The sequence below is a fragment of the Leptonychotes weddellii genome, chromosome 1 (assembly GCF_054177405.1).
Source record: "Leptonychotes weddellii isolate Sample4059 chromosome 1, ASM5417740v2, whole genome shotgun sequence".
NCBI lineage: Eukaryota > Metazoa > Chordata > Mammalia > Carnivora > Phocidae > Leptonychotes > Leptonychotes weddellii.
This window is the reverse complement of record NC_138369.1, coordinates 48,539,341-48,563,706: the sequence shown is the minus strand read 5'-3', so window position 1 is coordinate 48,563,706 and position 24,366 is coordinate 48,539,341. Positions and strand designations below refer to the sequence as shown.

General features: G+C 54.6%; 1 protein-coding gene across 2 annotated transcripts in view; it reads right to left on the bottom strand.

The window, feature by feature from the left end:
* The window catches only part of IQSEC1 (IQ motif and Sec7 domain ArfGEF 1), a 354,630-nt gene that overhangs the window by 126,329 nt on the left and 203,935 nt on the right, over positions 1 to 24,366 (bottom strand). The window contains exon 3 of one of the 2 annotated variants that reach the window (XM_081822785.1): positions 18,584 to 18,628. The exons of the other annotated variant lie outside the window; for it this stretch is intronic. Coding sequence (XP_081678911.1) covers positions 18,584 to 18,628 — 45 coding nt within the window. The remainder of the gene's footprint in view (positions 1 to 18,583; positions 18,629 to 24,366) is intronic. 2 annotated transcript variants of the gene reach the window in all.

Below are 24,366 nucleotides of genomic sequence, written 5' to 3'. Positions count from 1 at the left end.
ATGTCCGTCTTGGGGAGCGTGAGGCACATTGTGTCCAAGCTCCCGACTGGGCGTGCAGGGCCTCGCTTTGCTTGCCGTGCAGACAGGAAACTGTAGGGGGCAAGGACAGAAGCAAGGACCAGGAAGCAGCTGATGCTTGGACCCAAGAGGTGGCCCAGATGGTGGGGACAAGTGACTGGAGTCTAGAAACATTCTCGAAGCAGAGCCAGTAGGGATTGCAGATGGCTATGATATGGGGTGAGAGAGAAAGAAGAACAGGAGATGATGCCTGGGTTTCTGGCCTGAACAACTGGGGGACTGGAGGGTCCATCAATGGCGATGGGGACATGAGGACGGCTGGTGGGGAGAGGTGTGGGGGATGGTCAGGTGGGACAGAGGGGTGGGGACCATGCAGTCTAAAGGGACAACCATTGCTGGGTAGGAATGAGGGCTCTGGTTTTTCAGAAGTCAGAAATCCACACTTTTGCCTAAAAGCTCTTGATTTTTGCATGTCTGCAATAAATTCAAACTTGAAATGCCATATTAGGGCTAATCTCATGCAAGTCAAATCAAGTCCATCTGTGGTGTCCGGCCCACAGGTCACCTCTCGTACTCTTTGTTCCTTTTCACCTGTCAAGGCTCACTGAGCTGCCATGTCCTACAGGAAGCTGCCCATGACTGGTCCAGCTCCAGAGATGCCCGTGGCTCCTCACAGCCCTTAGAGCAGGGAAAAATCCAGACCGGGAGTGACTTGAGGGTAGATATGGAGCTTGCTCATCAGTTTCTCTGGCCCTGGCAAACAATTTGGCCCAGAGGAGGAGTTAATGAATGAGTATCTGCTAAATGAAGGAACAACCCTTTCACTTGATCTGTCTGCCTTTTATTTTGTAAATGAGGAAGCTGAGGCCCAGAGGAGGGATGTGCGCTGCCTAGGGTGAGATCTGGGGCTTGGGCCTGCTCACTGTCCAGCCTGTTTGTCACCTGCCCCTGAGACTGGGGGTGGGGTGGGGCAGGAAGTACAAAGACGATTGCACGATCTTATCAAGTTTGGCCACTGGAGGGAAAGCCAGGATCCTGGGAAGCTCCTAAGTATCCGGGGTGGGGATGGTGGGGGGGAAGACTATTCTGGAATGTCTCTTGAGGACCTGCTGTGGTGGCCTGGCTATGGGACAGATGGAGCCCCAAAGAGCAGGGTCTGACATCAGCAATCAATCAAACCGACAGCCAGCCCTCCTGGCTTCTCTCTTTTGGGACCTGTGACTCTGTTCCCTTTTGGGCCTGGGGAAGACAGATGTACCGGGGACCTTCAGGGTTTGTGCCCCCATCTGCTATGTAGGGAGATCAGACAGTGGAAGCAATGGAGGCCCCGGTCCCATTCCCTAATGTTGGAGATGGAGAAATGGAGTCACACAGGGGTTAAGTGACTTACTTAAGGTCACACAGCAGGGAGCAGATCTGGGACTCTCAACACTGGTTCTGACTAAGACCTTTCCACACCCCTGAGCTGCACCGGCCAACGGGTTTTTATAAACCATTCCTGCCCTGCCCCGCCCCGCCCCCCCTTCAGTGTCCTCATCTGCAAAACCAGGAGAGAACAAAACCTGCCTCAGGGGGCATTTGTGAAGATCAAACCCATAGGAGGAGCCAATGCTGTGTGAATGTACTTTGAGAAGCTCTGTGAAGGATCATGAACATAAAGCAATGCCCTTCTGAGCTTCTAGTCTCTACAGTTGCTGGCTGTGGTGAAAACTAAAGCTTCCAGGGAGAGATGTTTCGCTCTCACTCAATAGTAATAATAATACCGGGTGCTTATTGAGTGCTTACTGTTGCCGGAGCCCTACATGTGATGAGCTCACCGAATCCTCAGGCCTATCCATGAGGTGGGTACCATTATTATCTCATCTGTAGAGTGGGGAAACTAAGGCACAGAGTGATGTGCAAACATCCCCAGGACTACACAAATAGGAAATGGCAGAGCTAGGATTTGAGCCCAAGCAATGCTCTCCAAAACGCACATTATAACCACTATGCAACATGACTTTCCTACTCTGGTGGGCAAGTCCCTCTCTATGCCTAACCTAAATCCCACTTGCTGCTGGCCTTACCCATTCCCTAGGTCCTTCTCAGGCAAAGGAGAAGAGCTGTTCTCTGGGACGCCCATCCTGTGCTGAAAGGTCTCAGTTCTTTGGCCCCTGGCTCCTCGCTTCCTGGGTCTTGGCATGCAGGACAGGAACCCTCCCCTTGACTGATCATGCTCACACACGAAACTCAGAGAACTGGTGAGGACTGCACCACCCTGGGCCTGGACCTCACCTCCTCCATGGCCTTCCTGACTCCTTTTTTTCTCATCCACTGCCCCAGCCCTGCCCTGTCCAGGTCAGCCCCCTGGCTGAGTCTCCTCCATTGCTTTCCTTTGTTCATTGATAGTTCCTAGCCCTAGCCTCATCCCACCATTTTGATGCAGACTCTCTGTGGACATGCTGGTATTTCATTTAATACTCTTTACTATTTTCCCTTAAAATCAACTGGCTTAAAATATCTAGTCTGGCTTAAAACAGCAAGTCTCATCAAGTGCCTCGATCTAACTCTTAGTTAACAGGAACTACGGGAGACAGAGGTACAGGTGAAATGACACCAGTGGGGGAAGCGATCAGCCAGAAATGGAATGTGGGAGGCGCTGAAGCATATGGCCCAGTTTTTTCAACAAATGAATGGCAAAGCTGGAAAAGGAAGGGGGAGCTTCTAGATATAAGGAGACTCAACAGACACATGCAGCATGCGGATTGCATTAGGATCCTGATTTGAACAAATCTACCGTAGAAAGACATTTTTAAAGACCCCCTGGGAAAGCTGAACATGAAAATGGGTGTGGAACGTGTGGAGGAAAGATAAAACACGCCAGGCAAAGCCGTGACATCTGGCGCAGGTAGGTGATTCATGGCGGGACCCTGCTATGGGACCCTGAGCAGTCGCTCTCTGCTTCTAACCAGATTTCCAATTTACAACAATAGTAAGTTAAAAACAATGCACAAAATACCCAATTAACTGGCTTTCACTCCTGAATACATTCATTTTAAAAGGAAACTTTATATCACTCCCCCAAATGGAAAACTAGTATCACTTGCTGTAAGTAGAAGGTTACCATGAAAACAAGACAATGTTATTCAATTTCAGGCAGATACTGTTTCCTGCCAAAGGCGCTGGGCTTAAAATCTGCCCTGTCTTTGTTAGGAAGAAGCCCTGGGAGAGAAGTGAACGCACTCTCATTGTGGGCCCCACTGTATGGGACCCGTGCCTTACAGGTAAGATCCGTGAAACACATTTTCTTCTGCTTTTCCTCTGTCAGGGGATAGCGGTGAGGAGCCCGGGGAGGCAGGTCCCCAGGTAATCCCTGCAGCAGAGAGGGTCTCAGCTGGGGGACACTGAGATGGCGTAGCAGCTTGGGGCTTTCTGCATCACACAGTCCCAAAGCTTTAGAGCTGGGGTCAAGATGGGGTGGGACCTTGCCCAGGGTTACTTGGCAAGTCTGTGGGGGAAACCAGAAAGGATGAGACTCTGGGTTTTCCGACCTGCAGCCCTATGATCATCTAAACTTTTTCTTGTTCACAGATATTTATTGAGCACCTACTGTGTGTCAGGCACAGAGGATGAGGAGGGGGAAAGGGTGGGGATGAATGAGACAGAGTTCCACAGAGCTGACATTTGGAGGTGGGGGCAGAGGAGACAAACCCTAGGCAAATGATGAGATAATTTCTGATGTTGCGGAGGGTGATAAAGAAAACAAAAGTGGGGGACGTGGAAGATGACAAGTAGGACAGGCTGGTACTGTGCCAGACAAGCTAATTGATCAGGGAGGGCCTCTCTGAGGAGGTGGCATTCCAGCTGGGGCCTGAGGGACTAGGAAGGAGGCAGAGGGGAAATCTGGGGTCAGGGGGCTCCGGAAGAAGCCAGAACATGAGTAAGGTGAACTAGCCTTCAGCAACTCCTGATGCTTTTTTTAAACTTTGTATTTTGAGTTCATTTCAGACTCCAGCAAAGTTGCAGGAAGAATACAATGAAGCCTGTGTATCCTTCACCCAGATTCTCCACATGTTAACACTGTATCCCATTTTGCTTTATCATACTGTCTTTCTCTCCACACATACACAAGTACAAGCATACACACACACACTTTTTTTTTTCCAGAATTATTTGAGAGTAAGTTGCCCAGCTCAAGCCCCTGCTACTTCAGAGTGTCTGTCCTAAAACAAGGACATTCTCTGACATAACCACAGTACAGTGTTCAAAGTCAGGACATTAACATTGATTGAATTCTACTATCTAATCCTCAGATCTTATTCAGAGTTGCCAAATGACCTAATGATGTCCTCTCTGGAGAAACAATCCTAATTCTTAAGCCTCCTTTACAGATACCCAGAGGGAAATGCATTCTCAGGATGGCCTTCCAAGGAGAACACCCGGCCTGACCCTTTAAAGTGGACAGCACAGCAGGTGGGCGGCCGGCTCAGGGCCAGCTAGGGCCCAGTGCAAAAGGAAAAATGTGCATCTTGATACACACTTGCCAAAATAGCATTTTGAACCAAGTGAAAAAGTTAATAAGGCTTTAAAATTAAAAAAAAAAATGATTATATATACAGCTTCACGGTTCGCTCTCTCTCTGCACTTCATTGTCGACCCTCATAAACCCACCCTGCAGGGCACACTGGGCGGAAGGGCCTAGAAACCAGAGCCCCTGTAGAAATGACTGCATGGCACGGTAATGCGCATTGTAAAACAAACAACAACCTGTCTTTAGGTACAATCTTGACATTTTATTTACTTGATTACTGAGTGGGTTTTTTTAGTGCCCACTTAAATTCTGGGCCCGCAGTGAATGTCTCCCTCACTTTACCCAGCTCCCAGCCCCGACCGCCACACACAGACATGTCGGCTCTGCCGAGTGGACAGAGGGTGCACACACCTTGTGCTTGGCAGTCTCACGATAAACCCAAGTGGCCCTTGGACCCACTTCACAGATGAAGAAAGAGAGGTCCTATAGCACTTCGCTATATCGAAGTATCACACACTGGGGAGCTTAAACAACAGAAACTAATATATATATAATTTTTTTTTTTTTTTTTTTGCAATTCTGGAGCCTGGAAGTCTGGGATCAAGGTGTCTGCAGGGCTGGTGTCTTCCAAGGCCTCTCTCCTTGGCGTGTAAATGGGTTTTTCTCCCCAGGTCCTCATCTGGGTTATTAGTCAGGGTCCCCCAGAGGAGGAGAAGCAACAGGATGTGTGTGAACACACATACATACATAAGGAATTGGTGTATGTGATCAAGAAGGCCAACAAGTCCCAAGGTCTGCGGTTGGCAAGCTGGAGACCCAGAATGCTGATGGTGGGTTCCAGTCCAAATGCTGGGAGGCTCAAGGCCCAGGATATGCCAAAGTTTTAGTGTGAGTCCAGAGGCAGGCCTCAAGGGCAGCTGGGCAGGTGGAGTTCCCTCTTATTCGGCCTTTCTGTTCTACTCAGGCCTGCTGATTGGATGAGGCCCACCCATGCTGGGGAGGGCAATCTGCTTTGTTCAGACTACGGATTCGGATGTTAATCTCATCCAGAAACACCCTCACAGCTACATTCAGAATGACGGTTAACCAAATATCTGGACCCCAGTGGCCCTGTCGAGGTGACACACAAATTTAATCATCAGACATGGTCTTCCCTCTGTGTGTGTCTGTGTCCTAATCTCTTCTTATAAGGACACCAGTCATACTGGATTGGGGCCATCTTAGTGATTTCATTTTAACTTAATTCCCTTATAAAGACCCTATCTCCAGTACACTCCCATTCTGAGTTACTGGGGTTGGAACTTACACATATGAATTCGATGCGGTATGGCCGGGGGAGGGCAGGGGCACAGCTGGCCCCATAACAGGCCCTGACTGGGGAAGGGACCCAGCTCGTAAGCTCTCGGGGCCAAGCACTTTCCTCCTCTGAGTTGCCTGGGCACCTGGGGCCCCTCAGGTTGGCATGCCCTTCCCCAGGCAGGCGGACCCATCCATCCGATGTCTGCCAAGACATGGCGGAGGTGCAGACTGTCACTCAGTATGGATCATCTCATATGCAAAATCCAGCAATTACTGAGACAAAAGTGCTTATCCTCAAGAGTCCGGTAATTTCTCCCCCACCTTCTGGGCTACCCGAGGGATCTTGCTAAGACACAAGGCTGCCAGGAGAGGTGATGCGTAAAAGACTGCTGCCCTGGAACCTACCCACGCCTGCAGGGCCTGCTTTTAAATGCCCTCTAAATGTGCCCGACGAGGACATGTGGATGGAGGCAGGCAGCCTCGTCCCACTCGAGGGGTTCAATTCCTCTCTTGGAACTTGAGCTGGGTTCAGCTCTGGCTCCCTGATTCTTCAACCTTCACTGACCACTCCGCTGAAGACAAGCTTCTCCAGGCCCCTGACAATTTGGTCAAATGGAGCCTCCGGTGTATACCTCACCCAGGCCTCTCTCGGGTCCAGCAGAAGTGCCTGCAAGAGGAGGCCATGCTCACAGGGAACACGGGGCACTTTGCACCACCCAGCACACAACTCTTTCCTAACAGCCCTCCCATAGAGCCCAGGGACCAGCCTCTCTCACACACAGTGCAATGCTGCTGGGGGTGGGGGGAACACAAAGGCCTTGGTGGGGTGGAAGCCACAGGGTCCCTGGAGGCTCCTTCCTACCGCTCCTCCCCTGGCGTCCCAGCACGGCTGAGGGGCAGGAGATGGCCTGAGCTGCACCAGTCAGACTCTCGCCCCAGACTTTACATCCGGAGTGGAGGCCTGTGGCTGTGGGCTCTGTGGGGGAAGGTAGCCTTTGTCATAGTGGGGAGCTTGCACCGGGGGGCATGGGGCTCCTGCTCTGGGCCCAGCCCACTTCTCCAGCTTCCTCTGATCCTCTGAGCTCCCCAGAGAGGCACCCACGTTCCCTTTGGCTCGAGCTGGCCACGGGCAATTGCTGTTGCTCGCCACCAAAGACTATCGGATCCGGTGCTCCTAAGCCACCACCCTCACATCCTTTTCGTGCCTTTTCTGCCCTGGGCACTGACCTCCCCGTGTCAGTGGGAAAGCCCTCCTCATCCCTCAAGACCCATCTCAGCTCCGCAAGAACCCTCCCGGCCTTCCTAGTTGAAATGATCGTTCCCTCTCTTGAAGAATAATCACACTTTCTTCAAACTTCTTTTATTAATAAAAAGAAGACCTACAATTTATCAAGTACCAGCTGTGTCCCAGGTGGCTTCACGCCTGTCAGGCACTCTTCCTAAGCCCATTTCAGCTCAGGATGGGAGGGCGGGAATGGAGAGGTGTTCTGGATGGTCACCGTGGCAGATTTGACCTCCCAAGATGGCCCCGTAGGCTTGGGCAGATCTCGCGACTCCTGGTCAGGAGGTGGGGTGTGAGTTGCCTCCCCTTGGACATGGGAAGGACCCCATGATGCCCCAGGGAGTGGACTGCCACAGAAGTGAGGCCTCATGACGTCGGAGGCCTGGTCACGAAAGGTGACACACTTCCTACGTGGCTCTCTAGGAACGCTGCTAACTTCTGGAACATAGCCACCATGTTGTGAGGAAGCCCAGGCCCCATGCGGAGGCCCCGTGTGGGTGTTCCGGCTGACAGCCAGCAGCAGCTGCAAGACAGGAACTTACACATATGAATTCGATGCAAGCTCCCCACTATGAGTGGGTGGGTGGGGGAGGCCTCTGAGGAATGCAGCCTCTGTTCTTCCAGAAGCCCCATCTGATGGGAGTCGAACGGGCCCCGCCCAAGTTGCAGATCCATGGGAAGATCAGACACTGCCATTGTTTGAAGTCATTACATTCTGGGGTCATTTGTTAGCCAGCCTCAGCTAGTGGGGCACTTACATGGAGCCAGGAAGCTTCAAACAGCGCAGACAGGAAATGAAGCAAGGCGGCCCAGTGGGGTCCATCCCTTGGCTTGGACTGACCACATTCTGTTACCTCAGGGAGGTCACTTACCCTCTCCGGGGCTCTGTTCTGTTGTCAGAAATATGGGGAAAATGACAGTATCTCTTTCATAAGGCTGTTGGGAGGATTAATGGAGATACGTATAAACACTCAGGGAAAGTAAGGAGTAATAGTAATACTTATTATCTAAGGGACCGGCCAGATTGGATTCCCAGTCAGCCTGACCTCAGAGCCTGCACCATCTCCCCAAGTCACAGAGTATCCGGGGTCTCACTGCCACGTTTCTCCTCAACAGACCGAACTTGCAGCCAAGAGCTGAGGTCTGGGACTCTGGTGTGTGTTGGGAGCACCCTGGTACCCCCTAACCTGTCCTGGAAGGTTTGCCTGTCCGGCTGCCTGGGCTGAGCCCTCGGGGCTGCAAGCCAACCAAGTTCACTCACGGGGGCTGAGGCTTAGGGAGCGCTCTCCAAAGTGAGTTTCTTCACACTGTGGTTTTGATATACCTGGCCTTGGTTATTTCCAACAGAAGTGGTCAGCAAGACCTGCCCATCAGGAACTAAGTGGTCTAATCTAGAGTAATCCTACATTTGTAACCAGACATCCATAATATGCTCAGAGGCGAGGCTACAAGTCAGCCTGGGGGCAAGTGAACATGCACAGTTATAATTACTCTTGAAAAATCCCTCACTCCAGAGGACCTGGAACACACTGAGGGAACAGCACATGCGTGTCTCACCCTCCACTTCAGGATGCCTGAAGCTGTGTGGAGCTATGGGTGGAGTCCCACACCATTTACAGTGCTCTCTCCTCTTCCTCTCTGTCTCTTGCTCTCCTTTCAACATTAAAAATAGCATCTGGCTTTTAATACCGAGTGCAGGCAAGCATGTAGAGACACGGGGACTCTTGCCCACTGCTGGTGAGGATGCACACTGTTACAACCACTTTGGAAAGCAATTGTACAAACCTCAGTGAGGCTTAAGGTACTCATATACCGCCCTGGTACAAACCCTACAGAAACTCCGCAAACATGAGCAAGGAGGTATGTGCAAGACCCTTTACTGCAACCCTGTCTGTAACAGCGAAAAATGGGAAGCCACCTAATTCAACAAAACAGCAGAACGGATGTTGGCATAATGGCATAGTCATACAACGGAATACCATACACCAATGAAAATGAATGAATGAGAATTATACATGGTAACATGGATGAAGCTCACCAATAAATGTTGAGTGAAAGAATCAAGTTGCACTTTGAAGAGATAGATAATTGCACACCTGTGTTCACAGCAGCATTATTCACAATTGCCAAGAGGTGGGAGCAAGCCAAGCATCTACTGATGAAGGAATGGATAAACAAAGTGTGGTCTCTACATATAATGGAACATTTTCAGCCTTAAAAACGAAAGAGATTCTGCAATCTACTACAGTGGATGAACCCTGAGGACATTGTGCTCAGTGAAATAGGCCAGCCACAAAAGGACAAACATTGGATGATCCCACTTATATGGGGTCCTTGGTCAGATTCAGAGATAGAAAGTAGAATGGGGGTTGCCAGGGGCTGGGCAGGGAGGGGAACGGGGGGCACTGGTGTTTAAGGGGGACAGAGTTCTGTGATATCCTGGAGACGGATGGTGGTGATGTTTGCACAACAGTGTGAATGTACTTCATGCCACTGAACAGGACACTTAAAAAATGGCTAAGATGGTCGATTATAACTTATGTGTACTTTACTGCAATTGAAAGATTTTTAAAAGCAGGTTGCAGATTACATCATATATCTGAAGTGTGAAAACATGTAAAACAGCTTTTGTGTTAGCAAAGTTATAAGAATGTGCATGGGAAATAGACAGATGGAAAGGCGGGGAGGTGGCGGCGCACTTAGGTTTAACTCTGGGGGAGCGGGCGGGGGTGGGATGGCATTTGGGGGAGGTCCACAGGGGCCACCCACCACATTGGTAACAGTTTATTTGTGAAGTCAGGCGACTGGGTATATTACTGTCTATGTTCTTTGCACCTGTTTCTTGAACAAGTGTACCCTGCGGTTTGCTGGGCTCTGGCGACTGGGGGGAGGGTTCCATGTCCTCTCACAGTGGCCTCTTGGCCAAAGCTGAAGGGTTCGCAGGGCCACCTTCTCCCCCCCCCGCCCCCCCCCACCCCGGCGGAATGCAGAAGTGCCCTACAAACATTCTTTCATTCTCTAGTTGAAATAAGCAGCTCCGCTCCTCCCCCAGCCTCAGCCTCTGGCAGAGCTCCAGGATTATTTTACATTAATTTAAGATCTCTAATGAAGAATAATTAACAGCTTCAAGGGAGCCTGGCACACCCTGTGTTTAGAAGTGGTTAATTATGCATTGTCTGCAAAACATCCTTTTCATACTCTTAAGTTTTGGGTCGCTGTTTTAAACAACGGAATATGGCATCAGGAAAAAAGCCAAGAGGTTCTGTTTGCAAAGCCTTCCTGGACGGGGGAGGGGGGGCGGGATGGAAGGTCTGTGTGGGCCAGGACAGCCACCATTTCCTATGCCCCTACTAAGTGCTTTCCCAGAGTTGTCCCTGTCAATCCCCACAAAAGCCCTGAGAGATGGGCTAGCAGCCCTCCCACATCGTACAGGGGTGGGCTTGGAGGGAAAGTGAGTTTCTGAGCGCTCTGCCAGGATGAGGTCTGATCATAAAGCCAAGTTCTTGTCTCCCTGATGTGTCACCATTATTTATGGTCACTCACTGGGGATGGAGAGAGGACTGACCCAGCCCTGAGCATCTCATTTACTGGGATGCATAGTTGGACTCCTCAGCTGGCAGCGAGTGGCCTCCGCAGCCAGATCACCTGGTAAAATCCGGATGATCCCACTGACAGGCCATGGGACTCTGGGCAAACTACTTCTCCTTCCTGTGCCTCCAGTTTCCCCTCAGCGGGAAAATGGGATAATCACGTCCCCCACTTGTTTGGGTTGCTGCAGGGTTGGGGCTTGGAATGGGACCTCACATGTAGTGGGTGCTCAGTGAGCTTCAGCATTATCGTCACCTACTCTGCCTTCCTTTCTAGGCTCATTCCCTTACAGATACCCTACACTTCAGCCTCACATTTGGCCATTTCTTTTTTTTTTTTTTTTTAAAGATTTTCTATTTATTTATTTGACAGAGAGAGACACAGCGAGAGAGGGAACACAAGCAGGGGGAGTGGGAGAGGGAGAAGCAGGCTTCCCGCGGAGCAGGGAGCCCGATGTGGGGCTCGATCCCAGAACCCTGGGATCATGACCTGAGCCGAAGGCAGCCGCTTAACGACTGAGCCACCCAGGCGCCCCTCACATTTGGCCATTTCTGAACCATGCCAGCTCGGTCCTACTTCCTTCTGTTTGTTTATGCCATGCTCTCTGCCCTTCCCTGTCTGGAAAAATCCCACTCCTACAGCCAGCTCAGATGCCACCTCCTGCAGGAAGACTTCCTGGATTTCTCCCAGACAGCCTCCCTCATGCTGCTGGTAGTTTTGTGCCACCTCTACCTCCCATCTTTAATTTTCATGGCTTGTTAGTGGGTCTATTCCCCTTGGAGCCTGGGAGCTCCTTGAGGATTATATCCCATTTGTCTCTGGGCTGCAGTAGGGGCTTGGGAAAAGAGCCCCAACTCTGAATATGAACTTCCCATGGTGGGTGGGGGCCAAGGGGGCTGTCACCAGCTCCCCCTGGAGGCTGAGCCAGGCTGCTCACAAGGATCATGGGACTCCCAGAGGTGACGCTCAGCTTGTCCCTCCCTCCCTCCCTATATTTCTCATGGGGTCCTCACTGTGTGCAGCACAAAGCCCAGTCCCAGGTCCTGGACTCCAGTCCCTGGCACCCCCTCCGAGCTCCATGGTCTTTTGCTACCACCTGAAGACATCTGCCCTTTGAAAGTTTCTGGTTTCTTTCCCCACATGCTTTTCCCTTTGCCTGGAAACCCACCTTCTTCTCAGCCCTGCCAACTTCTCCAGACTCTTCACTGCCCGCTCAGCTGTCACCTCCTCCGTGAAGCCCCCACACCCTGACCGCGACTCCTACCTTTTCCACCTGAGCCCCTGTGGAGCAGGGCTGTGCCTCAGTCATCCCTCCCGCTCCAAGGCCCTGGTGTGCTTGCATGGCCTCAAGTTGGGGAGCACTCAAGAAAGACTGTCTTAGAACAAGAGAGACCTAGGTCCAAATCTTGTGGCCTCACTTACTTGGCTGCCTGCCCTGCAGTCTCCACTGGCTCACCTGCTCAGAGTGGGGGCTTAGTGCCTCTTTAGCAGTAGGGCTGAGGATGAATGAACATGGAAAGTGCCCCACCTTCCGCTGTCACTTGATAACTAACAGCCAGAATATGCCAGGTGCCCCAAGGCTCTAACAACAAACTCCCCGGGGTGAGGGTGGAGTTTCGGCCACCTGCACAGGGTGGAGATCCCACCTGGTGGGGCCTTCCGCTCAGATGTGGCAGTGCTCATCAGATGCAGGACAGGCCTCTTTCCCTGGCACCCGCCCAAGAACAGGGACTTGCTTTCTGAGGCTGCCGGGAGACCCTCAGGGCCCGCCCCCTTTGGAGAAAGCCCCTGGAAGAGAAAAGAAAAGCTGCCATGCTTTCCCAGAGCTGCTCGCATGCTAATAGCTGTGGACTTCACAGAGTGTGAAATCAGGAAAAACTAATTCCCTCAGAATAGCTGGTATTCTAATTCCCTCCTCCCAGGTCTTTCATTACATGCCGTTGAAGGAGACCACGGGGATGGCCCACAATGCCCTTCCCGCTGGCCTAGGCCCCCGCATTTCTCGGCCAAGGTGTGCGTGCAGACAGAACACACGTGCAGAAGACATTGTCAGGTTTGTTAACATTCGGGCTCGTGGTGTCTGCAGGGAGCAGTCCCCAAATGCCACTATAATCAGTTCCAAACACCAAAAGATGGGGAAACTGGGGCTGAGAGAGGGAAAGCAACCTGTCCAAAGTCACACAACAAGGGAAGGGACTTGAACGCTGGTCTCCTGACCTGCAGACCAGGGATCCCCCATTCAGCCTCCCCAAATAGGTCTCAAATTCCTGCTTGGGATGCAGGCAGTCACACCTGTGAATCACATGAGCCACCCATTAGGCCGGAGGGAATGTACCGTGGAAGGGCCAGGCTGCCCTCCTGCGGGGTCACACCTGCCCAAGATCCAGTCCACTCCAGGGCTGATCCCAGCAGCAAGAAACAATGAAACACAGCATTTGGCCACCGAACACTCTGGGGCGAGCACTTCCCTGCAGAAAGCCTCCCTGAAGGGCTAGAGGGAGATGAGAGTACAATTAAGCCGAGTTGCAAAGTGACCCGCAGCAAACGCCCCCGCCGTTCTTGGTCAGTGGCGGGGAACCCCCGGCCGACCTGAGGAGGCCCTGCAGTCGGCGGGCTGGGGGGTGGGGGGGACTTCACCTCACAGCCCATTGCCCTGTGGCAGAGGTCCTCCCCGAAGGGTCCACGTACCTTTTATAGACTCCATGCAGCGGCTGCAGACACAGGAACTGCCAGTAATCCAGGCAAAAGGCCTTGAACTTCAGCATTTTCACCTTTCAGTCTCCAGCCGGCCCACCGCGGCTCCTCCACCGGGACTCGGAGAGGGGTTGGGGGGAGCTGGGGGCCTGGCCACTCCGGCCCACCCTGGTCCCGCCGCAGCCCCCACTCACATGGCCCGGCCCTGCCCAGCCGGCTCCTAGAGCACACGCCTCCAATACAAAGAGCAGCACGCACAAAAGCCTAGCAACTCGTTGGTGCTGCTCACCCGGGGCAGTCTCAAACTGCTGCTGTCTCTGGCGGCTGGTTCTTCTTGGGGTTCCCCTGGGGCTCCCCAGGGCAAACCAAGGCAGCCCTGGCTGTGCCCAGTGGCAGGGGCCCCCGGCCCGTCATCCTGGGGGGCCTAGATGCTGGGGCTCCTGATGGCAGCTCAAAGCCCCTTCTTCCAACCAGGCCCCGGACACTCGGTGGCCTCACCCGCACCTGGCCGGGTGGTTGCCCACCCGCCTGCCTGGCCCAGAGTGGCTCTGGCCCCAAAGACCTGGGCGTGAGGCGAGGAGGGGGCAAAATGACAGGCGAATGCCGACCTTGCTACCCAGATCGGTTATGTTTGGTGGAATCCCAGTCCGGCCTGGGTGAGCGAGAACTCACCACTTAGCCACATGGTGTGGGTGGGAGCAGCTTGGCTCTGAAAGGCAGGCAGAGAAAGACTGACAGGGCCGCCGGAGCCGTTGCCCGGGTGACGGGGACACATTGATAAAATCTAAAATGGAACCTCGATGACAGCTGCTCATTGGCTGCTGGGAGGGGACTCCCGCCGCCAGCCAGGGAGGGCAGGAGGGAGGAGAGCCGTGGAGCTGAGGGGCCACGGGCAGCCGGGGGCTGTTGGGCGGGAACGAGGGGGCCACGGGCAGAGTGGGTGGCTGTGTGGCCCCAGGACCTGGCCGTCCCAGGCGACAGAGCAGAACCATGCGGCCTGGCCTCTCTCCCCATCCCTGCCGGTGGGTCCTGCTTCTGCTCTGACCGCTCTAGGGATCATTCCCTACACACCAGCCACAGGGACCTTAAAATGTCACTCTTCTCCATACCCTCATGTGGCCACATGCCACTCTCAGAAGAAAGGCCAAACTCCTGACCGACAAACTGGCTCCTGCTGGCCGTCTGACCTCTCTAGGCTCCCTACCCGCAGACACCCGCCCCCCCTTCATGTCCCCTAATCCACGACACCCTTCGGGCTTTCCCATGCAGTGCTCTCCGCCGGAGGAACCCCCTCCTCTGGGGCAGCAACTCATCATCCATCAGATATCACCTCCAACACCTCCTCAGAGCCTCCTTCACCCCGCACCCTAATTTGCTCCCCTGGACGTGCCCTCCTCCGAAACGATCCTGGTTACTTATTTACCGCCGCTCTGAGCTGGCTGCAGCACGTGCATCTCCTGGGCAGGGCCCCCGCCTCTCTCTCTTTTCACCGCCCATCCCCCAGCTGGGCCCCAGCTGGGCCCACCACAGGCACCCAGTCATCATTAGTGGAAGGAACGAAGGAGCTTGGGTAGCAGAATGGAAGGGTCTTAGCACACGAAATGCCCTCCTACGAACAGCACACCCCCCGCCCCCCACTCCAGGTCCCTGGTTGGCTCAACATCATTTACACAGTGGTGGTCCCGTGGGGTCCTTACGACCCTCCCCTGCTCGGAGATGAGGGAACTGAGGCTCAGAAAAGACTCCGTACCATGCATGAGGGGGGACATCCAGGAGACGGCAGCCTGAGATGGGAGCTGGTGCTGAGTCAGGCTGCCAGGTTCCTGGGGGCTTGATCCCAGCCCCACACTCTGACAAAGCCAAAGAACAGAGTCACCTGCGCCAGGAGGGCATTCTCTGGCATTGGCACACATGCTGCTTCTAGAACAGTGGTTCTCAACCAGGGGCGATTTTGCCGCTCCCCGCCGCCCCGCCAGGGCCAGGTGGCAATGTCTGGAGAAATCTGGGGTTGCCACAACTGGGGAGGGGTGTGCTACTGGCATCTAGTGGTGTGTAGATGCTGCTCAACATCCTCTGATGCACAGGATGGCCCCCACAATAAAGAACAATCCCTCCCCAGCTGTTAGTAGTGGTGAAACAGAGAAACCCGCCCTGGAGAGTAACTCGCCTGGAAATATCCCATCGTGGACAGTTACAACTGGAAGAGCATTCGAAATGGCTCAGTCCAAGGCTCCTATTGTACAAACAGGGAGTGTGAGGCCCAGCCAGGGGAAAGGGCACACCCAGCATCATCAGTCTGCGCCCAAGCTGGACCCAGAAAGCCCCGCACTGTCCGGGGCTGGGGAGACACGAGCCGCTGGAGAACCGGGCTGATAACAGCGGGGCAGATGGGGAAGGAGGGTGACAGTGGCCATCTGCCAAGGGTGAGGAGCGTGTCTGCCTGTTTGCCAAGGTAGCACAGGCCTCGTGAAGTGCTGCCCCGCCCCTCTCCCCCCACCAGGACATCAGCTTCCCTCTCACGCCTGTGGCAGAGGAAGCCGGCTGTGCCTTTGAAAGGAGGCAGTTGCTGGCTGGGACCTTTGTTTCTGAATTCCCAAGCTGTGAATGGGGCCTCCAGAACCTCCGTGGGATGGACGGGCAGAATGGCACCTCTTCCACTGGGGCCTGAGGGCCAGGTTTCCCCGAGGCTCCCACAGCGCTGCCCCACAAAAAGCGCACGGAGGCCAGGTGCTGGTGGGAGAGGCTTGGTGGGGGCCCTGGGTCCTGGGCCTGGGTCAGACACCAATATTCCTCTGGTCTCTGCATCTCAGTTTTCCTCATCTGTGAAATGAGAACATTGAGCCTGGCTCTGCCTGTGCCCCAAGGCTGCCGTGAGGGTCAGCAGTCAGGATGCATGGGACTGCACGATCACAGATCCCAACTGGCACCTGCCCCTTTTCTGTTCCTCAAATGGACCAAGCACGTTCCACCTCAGGACCTTTGCACGGGCCATCCATCCCCACTGCCTGATGCTCTTCCTCCAGTCACGTGGCTCACCTCCACTTTCCTTCTGGTGTCTGGTTAAATGGTCCCTCCTCACAGAGGCCTTCCCTGACCACCCTGTTATCACTCTCTATCCTCTTCACCCGGATTTATTTTTCTTCATAGAATTTACCACCACCTGACATGGTATTTTAAAGCCCGATTCCTTTGTTTGCTGCCTGTCCCTCCGCCTGACACAGCATCTCAGCAAAGACAGCAACACTGTTCCCCACAGTATCGCAAGCACCCGACACCCATAGGTGCTCAGGAAATAAGGGCTGGGTGGAGGAGGGGGAAAGGGCAGAGCTAGGGGGTCCTGCTGTCTGCTCTGACCCCTAGCTTGGTCCTCTAGGGCTATGAAGACACTGGGTCATTGGCTTCGAGGTCAAGTGTGACCAGCCTTGGGGGTGGTGGTTACCGTGGCCGTTTCCTGACCATGACCTCCTGTCTGGTCTGGTGAGAGCTGGGTCAGGGTCAAACCTGAAGGGAGCCGGGGACATGTGACAGCCCCTCCCCAACCCCCAGACACTCGGGGACAAAAGCCCCATGCACCCTCCCTTCATTCTAGAGCCTTCCCCGCCTGGCCCTGCGCAGAGTGCTGACTCGGGGCTGGCAGAGCAGATAAAGCGGCGGGGAGCCACACTGCTGGGTGGTTTTCAGAGAAACCAGTGGCTCAGCGTCTTTACAGCAGTTTCGTGACCGTCTCACCCTGGGCTCGGCCCGTTCTGCCACAGACACCCACGCACCTGCCCAGCACCCCGGGCCAGCCAGGCCGGGCCGTCCGGCGGTGAGCACGTGAACACGCAGTGTGGCCGTGGGGGTGTGGGAGCCCGTGCGCGGGCGGGTGCGAGCAAGGGGCTGACCGCATGAGGAATGGAGCGTGCGCGTGTTCTGGACGCAGTGTATGTGACGGTGCCGGCGCAGTCCCAGGCGCTGTGGGCACGAGGAGGCGTGTCCACGCGGGCGAGGAGTGTGCTGTGGCCTTGGGGAGTGTTCACAGCATGCTCTGCTCACCGGCTGAGAATCCTGAACAAGTGACTTCTGTAAAATACTAATGTATTCGTTCCGTGCGGTGGTGAGGAGCTGGGTTACTGTGGACTTTTGTCACATGTGCCCACTCCTGTCAGCATCACATGTGGCCGTGGCCATGGGGCGTCCCCATACAGGATTATCTGAGTGTGGGAGCTGCTGTCCACCCCCCAGGGGGGCTGCCAGCACCACGACGGCTCGAGGAAGCAGCACCCCGATGGTCACCCCTCTGCCCTCCTCAGAGCCTCAGGCAGCCTTAGGCCTTCAGAGCCGGTGGCCGGGACCATCCCATCCCAGCGGAGCATCCGTGGCTCTTGCCCCAGCACAGGGGACCCAGGCCCTGCAGTGTCTCCAGTGCTGGGGCTCAAAACCTCATGGGCTTCCTTTCAGGCTCCCCAGAGGGACTCAGCTCGGCCCGACCCTCTGCCTCACCCCTCCTGGCTCTGCATGCTGGGCCACATCCACCCTTGCGGATCGTCACCAAGTACGCCCCTTCTTGGCAGCGCCCGTTTCCCACCCCTCACAAGGACCAGCCTATTTCTAGTCAACGAGGCCAGTCCCCTCCTCCCTGGCTCAGGCTGCTACGTCAGACACGGCTCCCCACGCCAACACCACTCCAGGACCAGCGGCCTGTGACTTGTCTTTTGTGCCCCTGGCCTGTGAGCAGAGACTGACTGACTTCCGATCCACAGGACCTTCCTCAGTGTCTCGGTCTCCAACCCTCTCGTGTAAAGTTAGAGAATGTCTTTTTCTGAAGACATCTTATGGAAATGTCAAGGTACAAAACACATGTGAAGGCAGAGGCCCTCGGACAGCCCCGCTCCCACCAACTACCATCCGAAAACCGACAGAAAGCATCAGCTTCGCCCTCGGGTCACTGCCCTGTTGTCATGGGAACTGGTGGCCACAGGCTGGCCCTCAGAGGGACCCCAGCCTTGGATCTCAGAGGAACCATTAGCTGAGCCCTAGTCCTCCGGGGACCATTCCTCCCTGGACTGGTTCTCAGAGGATGTGTCAGCAGTACCTCTGCTCCCTGGGGAGGTTTAGGGCTAAACGGGGAGACTGATTTCCCATGATGCCTCTTGGGCCCACCCTCGGTGCCGATGGGAAGAGCGGGCCCAGAGGAGAGGGAGAGACAGTACCTGTAGGGGTCAGTGGACAGGCTGCTTCCGGTCTCCAGGGAGCTCCTGAGGCGGCAAAAGTGAGACAGTGTTACCCATGACCCCCACACGACAAATGCTCCGGGGCTCATGCCAGCTCAGGCCACACTGGGTGGACCCAGGACAGGTCCTGGGGTAGGTGAGCAGCCCTGGGAAACGTGTTTGGCCCCCACATGCAAGAAACCATGTGCTTTCTTTCTCTCCGACAGGTCAGTGAGAAGCTGCCCTGTCTCCATGCCACACGCCAGTTCGGAGAGCTCAGTTACAAAGGACCCTTGGCAACATCGAGTCCAGCTACTCCCTGCTCACTGGGGAAACCAAGGCCCAAGGTCCCACAGGGAGTCTCCCAGCCTGAGGCTCCTTGTAGCCAGAGACCCAACGGGGGCCTGGGCCTGCCACCTTGCAGCTCTGCCCCCTGGCCCTCTTGCCACTGACCAACCCTGCCCCTGCACGAGCTGGCCCCTGCCTCCTCACCCTCCTCTCATCCTACCCCCACCTCCAACCACCCTGCTACCTTGCTGGTCCTGCAACATGCCAATCTCATTCCTGCCCCAGGGCCTTTTGCACTTGTTCCCTTTACCTAGGATGTTTGGCCCCCATCGCCACATTTGACACTCACTTTCCCCTCAGAGAGGCCTTCCTGGTGTGTCTAAAGCAGCCCTGCCCCTTATGCTCTCATCCCATCACTCTGTTTTATTTCTTTCAGAGCCCCACGTGAAAGGAGCTAAGCCATTTAGCTGTGGGCTTGTTCACTGCCTATCTTTCCAGGCAGGGTCTTGTGTGTCCTGGTCATTGTTGGCCCCACTGAGACCAGTCAATCCTGCCGCCTGCTATAAACGGTGGGTCAGAGGTGGTGAGTGCAGGTGAATGCAGTCAGAGGAGGGGAGGGAGCCCCACCCGAGGTCCCACAGTGGCCTGCGAGGCAGCCTCTTAGCCTCATCATGGCTGAGGATACTGAGGCTCAGAGCAGGGAAGCACCATGTGTCTAACAGCTCGAGACTGGGACTGGGCCAGGACTGGGACTCAGGTGTGTTTGGCCTGGGACCACCATGCTTATCCCTAAAGGGGCCTCCCCTTGGAGTCCTCGTAGACTACAGGCCAGGCTCATGAACTCCATGCCCGGAGTCCAGAGCCCCTGCACAGAGACTTGACGCCCAGCTCTGGATCTGGGCCCAGAGCCAGCCCAACCTGGGGTCAGACCCCACTCCACCCTCACTTGCTATGGGTTTGCTACAAGTCCCTTTACCCCTCCGTGCCTCAGTTTCCACATTTGTAAAAGGGGGATAAGTAAATTGTTCATGGGGGCAAATAATGGATTTGAAACGACTATGGAGAAACACAAGCCACTGTTTGCTATGCATGGTAGCATGGCCAGTGTCCTAGACCTTTGGGGCCTTGGGGTGTGGCCTGGTTCCCCCAGCACAGCCTGTCCCTGCCCTCCTGGGGAGCGGCTATTATGACACTGGACACACCCTTGGAGGCAGTGTCCCTGGACTACACCTCTCCTCCCATGCCACGCTGCCTGTCCTCCCGGGACGCCACCTCTCCCCACCGTGGCCACCCTGCGCACCCCTCCCCCACCCGATGCCTCAGAAGTCCAGGGCCCCTGCTTCCTGTGGGCCTGTGCTTGGCACTTGGGCTTTGCCATTCTGAGCCAACTCTGGGTGCTTGCCATGGGTCATCCAAGCTTCAGCCTCGGTTTACCTACTTGCCCTTAGTAGGCTGACCCTCCTTCCACATCCCCACACTGACCTGCAATTCTGGTCCAGTGAAAGCATTGCTGGTTTGCTGGATCCCATGTTCAGCGGGTTAGATTCCCCAGAACAGAGCCCTGCCCCAGGCCCCTCCTCCTTCTCCAACCCCAGCTGCAGAGGCTACAGACCAGCTCCCTTCCCCCCCCCCCCCCCCCCCCCCCCGGAGCCAGAGCTCACTCCAGGGCTCAGCAACTCTGCCTGTGTCAACGAGGCCTTGCCAAAGCTCAACGAGAAAAGAGGACGTAAAGGGCAGTATCAGGATGCTCTCCAGTCACTTTTCCAGACTGTTCACTGTCCTGTGCCTGCTCAGGTGGGTGATGGCTTTTCCAGGGGGAGAGAGGGCGGGGCTGGCCAGGCAGGCCTTACCTCCCTCCTGAGGCAGGACCCCATACTGGGAGTGGCAAGGAGCTCCTGCCTTCGGGAAGTCCCTAGTCCAGACAAGGGGACCCAGCGTTCAGCACCTCTCCCCCAACAACTGGCCCCTCAGATGCAGATGTGCCATGGGAGGAAATACCAATATGATGTGACAGGGACACAGCAAAGTGATGCCAAGATGCCCAGGCACAGAGCCACTTGACACAGCACAGGGATTCGGCTCCCTAGATCTAGTCCTGCTCTGACTACATTATGAGAACCTGGCAACATCCCAGCCGGCCACAGAGAGCCCACCTAGTGCTAGGGGCTGTTGCCACACACGTCCTCATCTAACCCTTGCACAACCCCCACGAAGCACAAAGCAAGTGCGGCTCAGGGGCCCTGTACGTGGGACACCATTCTGTTTCCTGCCTCTTTAGCCTGTAGCAAACTCCTATTCACCCTACAAAACCTTGCTCAAGGGTCAACTCCTCCTTGCAGCCTTCTTTGCCAACCGTGACCTCCTAAGCAGATTGCTTCCTTCCCTCCTTCCTCCTTTCCCCTCTCCCTCCTGCCCTTCCTCCCTTGTTCTCTCTCCCCCTTCCCTAATAACAGCAAATCTATTTGGAGCAGCTCCTCTGTGCTAGGAAGCACTGCCGTTAACACTTCCCGGTATCAACTCATTTAGTCCTCGCTGGAGCCCGCGAGGGAGTTACGGTGACACGTCACCATACTATGACACATGGCTCCAAGATGTCGAAGCGTCCACGATGTTTTCCAGCCAGACAGCACTGTCACTGAAGTACACCTATGAAGAGGGGGACTGTCTTCTGGACACGACCTGCCCCCACAGGGCTGAGGGGCCTTAACAGTCACGCAGGGCTGACCTGGCCTGCCGTGGCCCAGCCCGAATCCCTGTGGCAGGTAGTGGCCTCTGCCTGGGCTCTCCACTCCTCCTCACCCATGTCTCTGCCCAACCCCAGGATCCCCTCGGTAGCCTGAACCCCTCGGCAACACCCCTCCCGAAGTCTCATTGACCCTCCAACAGCCCAGCTAGGACTGGCTGTAAGTGGAGACCCTCTCTCCACCACGTGCCCTGCTGGGTCCACGCAGCCTTGGCGCCACAGACTGAGGCCCGTTCTGCTCACCACTGTCTGCTGCTCAGCCCGGCTGCCAACAGGAGAGGCTCAGGCCAGAGCAGGGAAGGCCTAGAGTGAGGGTGTTTGGAGACCACGAGAGGCCGCCTGGCTGAGCATACCTGCATTTGGAACCAACCACCTGAGCTCACACCACAGTTCCAACCTTGGTGGTGACAGAAACCCTAAGCCTCGGCCTCCTCCTGGAACAAGGGGTGGCAATAACATCACATGGATGATGAGAGGAGAGATGAGAAAGAAAAAGTGTTTTGTAAACCAGAAAGCGCCAGTGCATGCATATTTGAGGTACTCCTACAGCTATTATCATACATGTCAGAGTGTATATTGAGATGTCAGGCCTTAAACGTTCAAACATGAGTTCTAGAGCCAAGAGGGCCAGGGTTCAAATCCTAGCTTTGCCACATACTAGCTGTGTGACCTAGGGCAAGTTAATGAACCTCTCTGTGCCTCAACTTAGTCTCCCCAACTGTAGTGTTTTGGGAAGAGGCAACTGGCTTACACATTTAAAGGCACTTAGAACGGGGCACCTGGGTGGCTCAGTCGTTAAGCGTCTGCCTTCGGCTCAGGTCATGATCCCAGGGTCCTGGGATCGAGCCCCGCATCGGGCTCCCTGCTCAGCGGGAACCCTGCTTCTCCCTCTCCCACTCCCCCTGCTTGTGTTCCCTCTCTCGCTGTGTCTCTCTCTGCCAAATAAATAAAATCTTTAAAAAAATAAAAAATAAAGCACTTAGAACAATGCCAGGCACAGAGTCAGCATTCTATAAATGCCAGCTATCACTAGTATAGATAGGATTCAAAAGAATTACTCAGTATACCTTATATTATGTAACATACATGATATAGATTATATTAATACATAATACCAACAGTAAGTCAGCAAAATATCAATGTGTTACATTAACACTAATTCTGTATTAATACACATTTGTTTTATTCACATATATAAAACCCTCATTTTATATGTGGGGAAACTTCTTCTAGCCACTAGTCTTACTGGAGGACTGGAGTTGCTTTACCTCTCCCCGCCCTGGGCACCCTGGACCAGGCTCGGACATAGGGCTCTCAGTCAGCCAGGCAGGGCTTCAACTCCTCCTCCTGTCTCCCGTTCAGGCGCAGGGGATAAGTAGCCCCTTCTGGCCACCCTGGACAAGGCGACTGCCCTGGGACAGTCCTTCCTCGGAAGCCCCTGCCCCCCCGCCCTACTGTACTGGGCTCCTGGGGAGGCCACTTCCTTTACCTTCAGAATAAACCGGCTGCTCCAGTCCTCTCTAGCACAGCTCCTAAACAGCACCCAGCCGTTTATACCAAGTTCAGGAACAGGAAAACTGCTCTGTGCTGGAACAAGTCAGGAGAGAGCCCCCCTGGGGGATGGGCCATGACTGGCGGGGCCACGAGGGGGTTCCTGGGGGGGCTGGGTCATCCGGGGTTTTGGGGCCTTGGTGCTGATCACATGAGTGTGTTGTCTGCGACAATTCCACGGGCTGTACACTGTATTTCAATAAAAATTTACATTAAAAAAACCTGTGTGGTTCAGCCCCAGCCTGGAGCAGCAGGAAAAACCCAGAGCTTGAGCCTGTTGTAGCTGGAGGCCCCTTCAGGCACCCTACAGCAGCTGTGTGTCCTCAGGAAAACCCCTTCCTCTCTCTGGCCTCAGTTTCCCTCTGCTGAATGAGGAAGTGGTCAGTGTTTCTATTCCCAGCTGTACAGTGGGGATGGCGCTTTTCAGAATTCTGATGTACTGATGCCTGGGCCTTAAGCCAGGCCAATTAAGTCATATAACCTCTGGGGGCGTGTTCCTGCACTGTGGGTGTTCTGTTTTGTTTTTTTAATTCTTTACTTGGAAATAACCATAGATTCACAGGAAGTAGTAAAATACAATGTCCTGGGAGGTCTCACGCACCCCCTTCCCCAGCCTCTTCCAGTGATAACATCTTGCACAACTACAGGGCACCGTCCAGGCTACATAGGTACCATCCGCCACGGTTATTCTGACTTCACCCGTGAGACAAGCACATGTGTGTGTGCGCGTGTGTGTAAGTGTGCACGCATGCGTGTCTCCATGTAATTTTAACACACATGCAGCTTGGTGTAACTCCCACCGTGATCAACGGCACAACGGTTCCCCCACCAGGCTCTGTGCTCCCCCCGCAGCCACGCCCGCCTCTCGTCCCCAGTCCCTCCCTGCTGACAACCACCCATCCATTCCCTGTCTCCATAAGTTTGCCATTTCAAGACCGCTCTACAAATGGAATCGTACAATGTGTAACTCTTTAAGACTGGCTTTTTTCACTCCGTGTAATTCCCTGGAGGTTCATGCGAGTTGCTGAGTAACTCATTACCTCCTTTGGATGGCTGCTGCGGACGTAATGCGTACTCCACGGCCCGGACGCACCACAGTTGTCCACTCGCCCACCGACGGACATCTGGGTCGTGTCCAGTTTGGGGGCCCTAATGAATAGAACCGCTACGAACATTCTGATACGGGATTCTGTGTGAATGT